The 12,815-nt window shown below is 44.8% G+C and overlaps 1 protein-coding gene across 1 annotated transcript in view; it reads right to left on the bottom strand.

Moving 5' to 3' along the window:
* Nucleotides 1–7,087: 7,087 nt before the first annotated feature.
* LOC120938028 overlaps nt 7,088–12,815 on the bottom strand; it is a 119,444-nt gene continuing 113,716 nt past the window's right edge. The window contains exon 3 of the mRNA XM_040351684.1: nt 7,088–7,610. Coding sequence (XP_040207618.1) covers nt 7,147–7,610 — 464 coding nt within the window. The 3' untranslated portion in view covers nt 7,088–7,146. The remainder of the gene's footprint in view (nt 7,611–12,815) is intronic.

Raw genomic sequence — 12,815 nt, 5'->3', positions numbered from 1 at the left:
ATTTGCATATGCAAATAGAAAATCAATGGGAGCGCCACTTGCGGCCAGCGTAAATATGCGTCCACGATACGCCGGCGTAGGAAAGTTACGTTGGTCGGATGAAGCCTATTTTCAGGCGTATCTAGTTTTGTGGGCACGGCGCACAGATACGACGGCGCACATTTACACTTACGCGGCGTATCTCGAGATACGTCTTTGTAAGTGCTTTGTGAATCCGGGCCACTGTATTTATCAGTGCTGCCTCAGAGGGGACAGGGAGGGGGCGGGGACGAGCGCCGTCAGATTACATACAGGAGAAATCTCCTGTTTACTCGGCGGCATCTGTAATAGGAAGTCCTGTCTCCTGGGCAGCCTTTTGATGACTATCATAGGAGGCAGGACTTTGTAATAAAGAGGCCCCTGATTAAACAGGGGATTCTCCTGTCTAATCTGTTGGCGCTCGTCCCGCCCCCCTCTCTGTACCCTCTGAGGCTGAAGATGGGTATGGATAAGGCTGCATTCATGGCAATGGTGAGGCTGCATTCATGGAAATGGTGAGGCTGCATTTATGGCAATGGTGAGGCTGCAGATGGGCAATGGTGAGGCTGCAGATGGGCAATGGTGCGACTGCAAGCTCATCCTTAGTCCTGAGCGGCACTCAAGGATTCGTTGGGGCAACAAAAGAGATATATATATTTTTTATATATCCAAATAACACGCCCAATCAGTCAGTGTATTAGTGCTCGGACGAACACAGACTGAATTTTAATGGTTCAAAGAATGTCAGGCAAAATGGTCGGCCCTCACGCATGTTCACTTCATTAAATCTGGCCCTCTTTGAAAAAAGTTTGGACACCCCTGACATAGAGTTTACATAGAGAACATGTTCGCTTTTCCTCAGATGGAATTCCGGGGGAATTCCGATGTGAATTTGGTCGGACAAAGGTCCGATAGTGTGTACGGGGCATTACAGGAGTGAATTTCCCTTCCCAGGGGTAGATTTCCTCTCACTTCCTGTGGTTTCCCTTCGCCCGCCGCACGACTATATACGTCCGCAAAATGGCACGGACAGGCAGAAGGGCGTATATATACGTCCTTGCCTTCTAGCGGGTCGGGGGTCCAATCAGGACCCCCTCCGCTGCGTGCGGCTTACCTTACTGAGCGATCCGACTCGAGGGGACGACTGTTCGTTTCCGTCTGCCCCCTCGTGATCGCTTCCAGCCAATCCCGTGATCCGCCGCCGTGTCACTTCCTCTGCCTGTAAAATGTAAACATAGGCAGAGGAAGTGATGCAGCTCTCATCTCGGCGGTATTTTCAAACCGCCAAGATGAGAGAAGAGTCGCACCTAACACTACACTGACACCACACACGCAGGCACATAGTTAGTGTTAGGTCCAGGGTAGCCCCGTACCCCCCCTAATAAAGTTTTAACGCCTTGATCACCGCCCTAGTTAACCCTTTCACTCCCTATTGCCAGTGTCACTAAGCGATCATTTTTCTGATCGCTGTATTAGTGTCACTGTTGCCGCTAGGAAGCAAATTTTTTTTTTATTGGGATTTTTTTTTACTAAAGACATGTGGCTAAATAAATTTTGGCCTAAATGTTTGACTAAAATTTAGTTTATTCAATTTTTCTTAAAACAAAAATTAAAAAATATTGTTTTTTTTTCAAAAATGTCGCTTTATTTTTGTTTATAGCGCAAAAAATAAAAATCGCAGAGGCAATCAAATACCATAAAAAAAGCTCTATTTGTGGGAAGAAAAGGGCGCAAATTTTGTTTGGGAGCCACGTCGCATGACGGCGCAATTGTCTGTTAAAGCGACGCAGTGCCGAATTGTAAAAACGCCTCTGGGCATTTAGCAGCATATTGGTCCGGGGCTTAAGTGGTTAATAATAGTGAATCCAAAAAATTTTAAATAGAAAAAAATGTGAAAAGGTAAATAACACAATGAAGCCTCGTTCACATGATCAGTCCATCCGATGAAAACGGTCTGAAGGACAGTTGTCCTAGGTTAACCGATGAAGCTGACTGATGGTCCGTCGGTGTTCTATCGGGTTGAGGTCAGGACCAGTGAAGTTCCTCCACCCTAAACTCGCTCATCCATGTCTTTATGGACCTTGCTTTGTGCCCTGGTGCGCAGTCATGTTGGAACAGGAAGGGGCCGTCCCCAAACTGTTCCCACAAAGCTGGGAGCATGAAATTGTCCAAAATGTCTCGATATGCTGATACCTTAAGGCCTCGTACACACGATCGGTTAACCAGAGGACAATGGTCTGATGGACTGTTTTCATCGGTCAAAACCAATCGTGTGTGGGCCCCATAGGTTAAAAAAAAGCCAACTTGCTTTAAAATTAACCTATGGATTCCTAACCAAAACCGATCGTTAGTAGGCACAACCATCGGTTAAAAATCCACACATGCTCAGAATCAAGTCGACGCATACTTGGAAGCATTGAACTTCGTTTGTTTCAGCACGTCGTTGTGTTTTACGTCACCGCGTTCTGACACGATCGGTTATTTAACCGATGGTGTGTAGGCGTGACGGACCATCAGTCAGCTTCATCGGTTAACCTATGACAACGATCCTTCAGAACGTTGTCCTCTGGTTAACCTATCGTGTGTACGAGGCTTAAGAGTTCCCTCCACTGTGACTAAGGGGCCAATCCCAACCCCTGAAAAAACAACCCCACACCATAATTCCCCCTCCACCAAATGATTTGGACCAGTGCACAAAGCAAGGTCCATAAAGAGATGAATGAGTCTTGACCTTAATCTGATAGAACACCTTTGGCATAACTCCCAACTGTCCCTGATTTGAAGCAATGTCCCTCTGTCTCCTTCATGTGTCCCTCATGTTGGTCTGATCTATATAGTTGTATATGAAATGCACTTTTTTTCTTTCAAAAAGGATTTCCCAGTACAAAACCTTTCATCCAATTTCTAATTTTTTTTTTATATATATTTTTTTTTTAGCTGGAGCTCAAAAACGCTGCGGTAGCGTTTTTGCGCGTTTTTAAACGTCTGGTGTTTTTACAGCTCTAACGCTGGAGCTTTAGAACGCTCAGAAAAGTGGCTGTAAATGGAAATGAAGCCTTAGATAAGCACCTAAACGACCACAACATACAGGGATATACAATGTAATACTGACATAAAAGTGCACACATATAGCTAGATTCAGGTAGAGTTAGGTCGGCGTATCAGTAGATACGCCGACCTAACTCGGAATCTGCGCCGACCTAAGTTTAAGTGTATTCTCAAACAGAGATACACTTAAACCTATTTAAGATACGACAGCTTGCGCCGTCCTATCTTAGGGTGCAATATTTAGGCTGGCCGCTAGGTTGCGCTTCCATTGCGGTCGGCGTAGAATATGTAAATTAGTAGATACGCCTATTCACGAACGTACGCCCGGCCGACGCAGTACAGATACGCCGTTTACGTAACGCATTATCAGGCCTAAATTTATTCCATCAAATAGTTGGAATAGTAATGTTAAAGTATGGCCGCCGTTCCCGCTTCGAAATTCGAAAATTTTACGTTGTTTGCGTAAGTCGTGCGTGAATAGGGATTTACGTCATTTACGTCCACATCGAAATCAATAGGACCGTGCGGCGTACTTAGCCGCAGTGCACACTGGGAAATGTAGGCAGACGGCGCATGCGCCGTTCCAAAAAAACGTCAATCATGTCAGGTTAAAGCATATTATCATAAAACACGCCCCCTCAGCCTATTTTGAATTAGGCGCGCTTGCGCCCGCCGCATTTACGCTACGCCACCGTAAGTTAGGAGGCAAGTACTTTGAGAATACAGTACTTGCCTCTCTGACTTAAGGCGGCGTAGCGTAAATACGATACGCTACGCCGCCTTAAAGTTGCGTGCCCCTACCTGAATCTAGCTAATAGGTTGGACTTGATGAACTTGTGTCTTTGTTTCAACCTCACTTACTATGTAACTATAACATTCGCACAAAGCAATTAATAAACACTTATTGGGTTTTTGGGTTTTATTTTTGACCATGAAGCAGAATACATTCTTGGCCTAAATTTATGAAGAAATTCGATTTTTTTGTTTTTTATTGGATATGTTTTATAACAGAAATGACAATATATATATATATATATATATATATATATATATATATATATATATATATATATATATATATATATATATATATATATATAAATATATATGTCCGTCCCCCCCCAAATTTTCTGTCTTTTTCTGTTTATATTGAAAAAAAAAAAACCCCAGTGGTGATCAAATACTACCACAAGAAAGCTCCATTTGTGTGAAAAAAAAAAACGATATAAATTTTATTTGCATACAGTTTTCCATGACTGCACAGTTACCAGTTAACTGCTTGCCGACCATGTCACGCACTTATACGTCGGCAAAATGGCACAGCTGTGCAAAGCAATGGCACAGTGGTGCAGTGAGTAGCATTTTCGCCTAGCAGCAAAAAGGTTCGCTGGTTCGAATCCCAACCACGACACCATCTGCCTGGAGTTTGCATGTTCTCCCTGTGTCTGCGTGGGTTTCCTCCGGGTACTCCGGTTTCCTCCCACACTCCAAAGACATGCTGGTAGGTAAAATTGGATCTCGTCCAAATTAGCCCAGTATATATGTATATATGTATATATGTGTGTCCCTAGCGTGTCATGATCCTACGGGGTAAAAATGACCACACCAGCCAAGCAGATACTGGCTGGAAAAAGCGCCCAGAGGCGATTCAGTTCGCATGCGTTGCGCTATACAAGTCATTCATTCATTCATATATACGCCGTTTTGAAATCTGCAACCGTGTCCGCGGGACCCGCAGACTCTATGTCTGCCGGGGTCCCGCGATCGTGTCACGGAGCGGCAAAACGGGGGGTGCCTGTGTAAACATGGCATTTCCCTGTTCTGCCTTGTGACATTGACACTGATCTACTGCTTCCTGTCACCGGGAGCGGTGATCAATGTCGTGTCACTGGTAGCCCAGCCACCTCACACAGTTAGAATCACTCCCTAGGATACACTTAACCCCTTCCTCGCCCCGCCCAGTGGTTAACCCCTTCCCTGCTAGCGTCATTTACACAGTAATCAGTGTATTTTATAGCACTAATTGCTGTATAAATGACAATGGTGGCAAAATAGCGTCAAAAGTGTCCGAAGTGTCCGCCATAATGTCGCAGTCACGATAAAAATCGCTGATCGCCACCATTACTAGCAAAAAAAAAAAATGTATAATAAAAATGCCATAAAACTATCCCCTATTTTGTAGACGCTATAACTTTTGCGCAAAAACGATCAATAAACGCTTATTGCGTTTTTTTTTTTACCAAAAATATGTAGAAGAATACGTATCGGCCTAAACTGAGCAAAAAAAAAGTTTTTTTATATATTTTTGGAGATATTTATTATAGCAAAAAGTAAAAAATATTGCTTTTTTTTTTCAAAAGTGTCGCATGTGAATGGTCCCAAAATAGTGTCAAAAGCGTCCAAACTGTCCGCCGCAATGTCTCAGTCCTGACATAAATCGCTGATCGCCGCCATTACTAGCAAAAAAAAAATGTATAATAAAAATGCCATAAAACTATCCCCTATTTTGTAGACGCTATAACTTTTGCGCAAAAACAATCAATAAACGCTTATTGCGTTTTTTTTTTACCTAAAATATGTAGAAGAATACGTATCGGCCTAAACTGAGGAAAAATTATTATTATAGCAAAAAGTAAAAAATATTGCTTTTTTTCAAAATTGTCGCTCTATTTTTGTTTATAGCGCAAAAAATAAAAAACGCAGAGGTGATCAAATACCACCAAAAGAAAGCTCTATTTGTGGGGAAAAAAGGACGTTAATTTTGTTTGGGAGCCAAGTCGCACAACCGCGCAATTGTCAGTTAAAGTGACGCAGTGCCGAATCGCAAAAAAATGGCCCGGTTATTGGGCAGCCAAATGCCAAGTGCTAAATAGCAAAAAAAAAATGTCCTGGTCATGAAGGGGGTAAAACCTTCCGGATGTGGTTAAAGCGGGGTTCCAACCACAATTAGCATTTTTTAAATGTATGTCCTTTCATCCTGCGTTTTTTTAATATAAATCCGGTCACTTACTATTTTACAATCCGCCACCGCTCCGCATAGTTATTCAAAAAAGATAGTTTATAAAACTATGTCCACATCGTTGTCATTTTGCTTGTGGGCATTGTGAAGCCCACAAGCACTTAGGGCCAGATCAACAAAAGGGATACGCCGGCGTATCTGCTGATACGCCGTCGTATCCCTGTTTCTATCTATGCGGCTGATTCATAGAATCAGTTACGCATAGATATTCCTAAGATCCGGCAGGTGTAATAGTTTTACACTGGCGGATCTTAGGATGCAGTACCGCGGCCGCCGCTGGGGGCATTTCTCGTCGAAATTCCGCTTCGGGTATGCAAATTAGCACTTACGGAGATCCACAAAGCGGTTTCCCTTCGTGAAGTCTCCGTAAATTGTTAGTTTGCAAACGCAAAGATAGGGCTACTTTTACAAAGTGTAAAGTTAGTACACCTTGTAAAAGTATACCCTTCTTTCCCGCGACGCTGTCAAATTTTTTTTTCCATTTTTTTTTTCCCACGGCATCTCTTTTTTTTCCCGACGCAACTTTTTTTACCCGGCGCGATTCACAAAACTCGGCGCAACGTAACTTCACGCAAAGCACGTCGGGAAAATCGCGTTGGGAGCATACGCAGTACGTCCGGTGCGGGAGCGCGCCTAATTTAAATGGGACTCGCCCCATTAGATTGGGCCCGCCTTGCGCCGGACGGATTTAAGTTACACCGCTGAAAATTTCTAGGTAAGTGCTTTGTGGATCGGGCACTTAGGTAGAGATTTTGCGGCGGTGTAACTTAAATAGGAAAAGTTAAGTTACGGCAAATGGCTGTGGATCTGGCCCCTACTTCCTGGAAGTCTTGGATGGGGAGTGATAATTGGACAGCGCACTGCATCCTGGGAAATGATGACACACATTTCCCAGGAGCATTAGAGGGAGATGATGTCAGGATCCTAGGTGATTCCAAAGGCAGATTTCGTGGGACCGCATAGCAACAGGCATTTCCAGATGAGTAAAAACATTTTTTTTATTTTTTTAGGTCTAATGAACACAATAATGAAAAAAAACATTTTGGGATGGAAACTCCACTTTAAGGTCCCGTTTTTTTAGAGTTCTTATCCTTTAGGAACCTGATGACATCATCAGAAAGCCCCGACACTGGTTTTATATCCAGGGTCTCTCCGAAGGAAGAGAAGGCGTTATCCGCGACATTGCTCTGCAAAACTTTGGATCCTTCCTGACGTAAAATAATCTTTCCCATCTGGAAGCAACGGAGAGCATATAGATGTTTCTTCTGCTTTAATTCCAAGATTTTCTCAGAAAGCTGATTTGAAAACTCGTCGTCTCCAGGCAAGGAGCTGAGTTCATAAAATGCATCTAGATTTGCCCGAAGTTGGGCCTCCTCCTCCATGTCTTCATTGGTTTCTAGTCTGGGTGAGGAGGAGGTGATAGGGGAGGAGCTCCTTTGTTCCCTCACAATGGAGGAACTGCTGCTGGGTGACGATCTTTCCTCATCTTCTAGTCTTATTCTTTTACAATCGCTTGTTCCGTAACCTAAAGAAAAAAACGTAAAATAATTAATGGAGGAAAGTAAATTTATCAGCATTACAGAAATCTCCCCTTACATCATAAAAGTGCGTGTGACGCTTTGCGCATGCATGAGCATCGCAATATGGCTGATATTAATACAGGGCTCGACAAATCCCGGCCGCCAGGTCGCCATGGCGACTAGAAATAGCATCCTTTTTTTTTTTTTTAAGTCCCCAGCTCTTCCTTGTGTGAGCTGACGCCATCTGGTGGTGGCCGTTGGTATCACAAGTTAAGCATTACAAGTTAAACAGCAATTCTAATGTCATTTTTCACTATTTTCACTGCCATCTTCTTCCCTCTAATTCGAACCCCCAAACATTATATATATTTTTTATCCTAACACCCTACAGAATAAAATGGCGATCGTTGCAATACTTTCTGCCAGGCCGTATTTGTGCAGCGGTCTTACAAGCGCACTTTTTTGGGAAAAAAATTACACTTTTTTTAATTAAAAAATAAGACAACAGTAAAGTTATCCCCACTTTTTTTAATATTATAAAAGATAATGTTACGCCGAGTAAATTCATACCCAACATGTCACGCTTCAAAATTGCGTCCGCTCGTGGAATGGCGACAAACTTTTACCCTTTAAAATCTTCAAAGGCAACGTTTAAAAAAATCTACAGGTTGCATGTTTAGAGTTACAGAGGAGGTCTAGGGCTAGAATTATTGCGGCGATACCTCACATGTGTGGTTTTAACACTGTTTACATATGCGGGCGCTGCTCACGTATGTGTTCGCTTCTGCGCGCAAGCTCGTCGGGACAGGGCGCGTTTTCTGGCTCCTAACTTTTTTAGCTGGCTCCTAGATTCCAAGCAAATTTGTCAAACCCTGGATTAATGTAATATGGAGTCACAGAGGACTCAATAGGCTTTTCACCCTTCCAAGCAGCTTGTAGAATGCCGGCAGACCTTGCAGCGTGCCTTATGTAGCATGCGTGATGACGTCACATCACACCTTATGTGTTTCAACTTCATCCTCAGAAATAATTAAAGGAGTTGTAAAGGTAAAAAATGTTTTCCTAATTAGCTTCCTTTACCTTTGTGCAGTCCTCCTTCACTTACCTCATCCTTCCATTTTGCTTTTAAATGTCCTTATTTCTTCTGAGAAAATCCTCACTTCCTGTTCTTCTGTCTGTAACTCCACACAGTAATGCGAGGCTTTCTCCCTGGTGTGGAGTTTTGTGCTCGCCCCCTCCCTTAGACTACAGGAGAGTCAGGACGCTCTCTACATTGCAGATAGAGAAAGGAGCTGTGTGTTAGTGGGCGTCTTGACTCTCCTGCTCGCCCCCTCAAGGGAGGGGGCAAGCACGACACTCCACACCAGGGAGAAAGCCTTGCATTACTGTGTGGAGTTACAGACAGAAGAACCACTGCACTGAACTACCTGATTCCTATACTGACCACAACACTAAACTACCCAATTCCTACACTGACTACCTGATTCCTATACTGACCTACCTGATTCCTACACTGACCACTACACGGATCTACCTGATTCCTACACTGACCACTACACGGATCTACCTGATTCCTACACTGACCACTACACTGACCTACCCGATTCCTATACTGACCACTACACAAGACTACCTGATTCCTACACTGACCTACCTGAGTTCCATACTGACCACTACACTGACCTACCTGATTCCTGCACTACTCACCCCCCCCCCCCACATGAACAGTGTAGATCGGTTGATTTTGCTCACCTCTCCATGGCCTCCATGATGTTCTATCGGAGCAGGGCTCTTCCCAGCATCAAGTACTGTTCCCAACACCCAGTCACTCCTCAATATACCCTGCCAAAAGCTTCTCCAATAGCCGCCGTACGCTCTGTACCGCCCCTCCCCTCCGATGTTCTCACACACACAGGACAGGCTGGACTACAGGAGTCCATGGGTGGGAGGGGCAACACAACAAACTTGGGGGGGCACAGTAATGATTTTGCGCCCCCTCAAATGTTGCACCCGGGTGAGAGTACCAGATGCCCCCCCTCCATGCCACTGCATTATGGGGCCAAATCCGGGGTTGACTGGCTCCGGGGACAGTGTCCTCAATCCGGGGACTGTCCCCGGAAACCGGGGATGTCTGGTGACCCTACTTTAACCTCTTCCCCACCGAGCCATAGTAAAATGACGTCGGTGGAGACCTCTCGTCCTTCAAACTGGACGCCATATGACGTCCTGGCTTTTCCGGCCGCTAGGGGGCGTGTGCGCGCCCCCGCCGCATTGCTCGGGACCCGTGCGCGTGCCCGGCGGCCACGATGTCCGCCGGGCACCCGCGATTACCCGCAATTACGGCAGGACCATGGATCTGTGTGTGTAAACACACAGATCCATGTCCTGTCAGCGGTGAGGAGACCAATGTGTGTTCCCAGTAGAGAGGAACACACATCTCCTCCCCTTGTGAGTCCCCTCCCCCCTAACAGTTAGAACACACTTTAGGGAACATACAGTATTTAACCCCTTCAGCGCCTCCTATTGTTAACCTCTTCTCTGTCAGTCACATTTACACAGTAATCAGTGCAGTTTTATAGCACTAATCGCTGTATAAATGTGAATGGCTCCAAAAATGTGTCAAAAGTGTCCGTCGCAATGTCACGGTCACAATAAAAAAAAAATCGCAGATCGCCGCCATTACTAGTAAAAAAAAAAAAAAATGCCATAATTCTATTTCCTATTTTGTAGACGCTAGAACTTTTGCGCAAACCGATCAAATACGCTTATTGCGTTTTTTGTTTTTACGCTACGCCGACGCAACTTACAGGAGCAAGTGCAGTATTCACAAAGCACTGGCTCCGTAAGTTGCGGCGGCGTAGCGTAAATGGGGCCGGCGTAAGCCCGCGTAATTCAAATGTGGAAGGAGGGGCGTGTTTTATGCTAATGTGTGATGACCTGACGTGATTGACGTGTTTTACGAACGGCGCATGCGCCGTCCGTGTACATATCCTAGTGTGCATTGCTCTTAAGTACGCCGCAACGACGTATTGGTTTCGACGTGAACGTAAATTACGTCCAGCCACATTCACGGACGACTTACACAAACGACATAAAAAATTCAAATTTCGAAGCGGGAACGACGTCCATACTTAACATTGGTTGCGCCCCCTAATAGCAGGAGCAACGTTACGCCGAAAAAGCCTTACGCAAACGACGTAAAAAACTACCGCCGGGCGCACGTACATTTGTGAATCGGCGTAACTAGGTAATTTGCATACTCTACGCCGAAAACGACGGGAGCGCCACCTAGCGGCCAGCGTGAGAATGCACCCTAAGACAGCGCTGAAAACTAAAAATTGGTCTGGGCAGGAAGGGGGTGAAAATGCCCTGTATGGAAGTGTTTAAATGGGCTTTAGTGGTGGGAAGTGGTGCGGGTTCTGTATCATGTGACTGCTGTGATTGGCTCTTACAGCGTATACATGATAGGGAGCCGACCCTGCTGGCTCATGATCAGGAGAGGTCACTGACAGCTCAGTCAGTGTGCTGGTACCCACCTGTATCCCCATGACCCACCTGCATCCCCATTCCAAACGCATCTTTATATCTTTCAAAACTTGTCTTATTATTTAGAGTGCTGAATAAATTGGCAAAAACCAAATAACTGCATAGCTGTTAAAGGATCAGAACGACCTTGGACTAATGATTTGATGATGAGAAGAAATGTCCTTTGTGAAAGAACTCACATTTGCCGTCACTGAAGCAAAACAAAAGCGGGTGCGCTCCGTAATTTCATCTCATTTCGCAGAAATCGTCAGAACATGAAAAAGAATTCAAGAGCACTATAGGGCATTTCAAAGTGAATTTGCTTCCTGCTATATATGATAGAAATTGAACATAGATAGGCAAAGGCCATTTTGCTTTTTATATGTAAATAAGAATCATGCAAACGTGGATATCATCAGAAGATAACATTTTCCCATCTGCCTCGGACTTTTTGCACTTGTGGTCATCAATTTGGATGTTTTAATCTTCGTTCACATGGGCCTCAGTTAGTAATAGAGCATTGGGAACTTTTGCAAAAGACTAATGCCGCGTACACACGACGGAAATTCCGACAAGAAAACCGGTACCTACCCACGTGGGTAGGTACCACGTGGGTAGGTACCGGAGCATGATGGGACGAAGAGAGGCGGGAAGAAGCGTCGTGTCAACATGGGAAGAAGAACAGAAGAACAGAAGAAGAGCCGGCTGGCCGCTGCTAGTAATCGAGCTAACACACGAAGATAGCGGCGGCCAGCCCTGAAGAAGAAGGCACCGTAGAGCGAGCGGGAGAAGAACCGGGGCCGAGATGACAGCGGAGAAGACCCCCCGGAGAGCGTAAGAAGACCCCCGGAAAGCAGAAGAAGAAGGCCCCCCCCTGCTAAAAGAGCTAAAGAAAACAGGGGGGCCCCTGGAGCTGACTAATAAATTACTTTAAAAACCCTGTGTTGTGTGTTTTTTTTTTCTTTTACACTTTGCCTCCAGGTGAATGGGTAGGGGTACGATGTACCCCATATTCATTCACCTAGGGTGGGGGGGCGGTATCTGGGGGCCCCCTTATTAACCTCCTGGGCGGTGTTCCCGAGTCTGACTCGGGGTGAGATTTTTGGGCTAGGATCGGTAACCCCGAGTCAGACTCGGGCTCGCCTCGCTGGATGTACAGGGAGTTTTACTTACCTTGTCCCTGGATCCAGCGATGCCACCGCGCTGTGTGAGCGAGCAGGACCTCGCTCGATTCACACAGTGCCTCCGTGTGACGCCGATCTCCGTTCCCTGCGACGTTACGACGCACGGGGACGGAGAACGGCGCCAAATTCAAAAAAGTAAACAAACACTATACATACAGTATACTGTAATCTTATAGATTACAGTACTGTATGTAAAAAAAACACACCCCCCTTGTCCCTAGTGGTCTGTCCTGTGTCATGCATGTCATTTTATATAATAAAAACGTTTCTTTCTCCTTGCAAACTGTAGATTGTCCATAGCAACCAAAAGTGTCCCTTTATGTCAAAAATAGTTTTAGATCAGCTAAAAAACAGCGATAATAAATTATAATCACTTGCAGAATTGTGCGATAGCGATTTGTGGGGAAATTCGTCATAAAAAAAAAAAAATAATGACAGCAACAATTCTGCAACTGAGCAAATTTCAGTGATTTTGATTTGATTACATTATTGAATAATTTT

This window comes from Rana temporaria, chromosome 4 (genome assembly GCF_905171775.1).
Source record: "Rana temporaria chromosome 4, aRanTem1.1, whole genome shotgun sequence".
NCBI lineage: Eukaryota > Metazoa > Chordata > Amphibia > Anura > Ranidae > Rana > Rana temporaria.
Note: the sequence above shows the minus strand (reverse complement) of the source record. Positions and strands in the feature narration are given on the sequence as shown.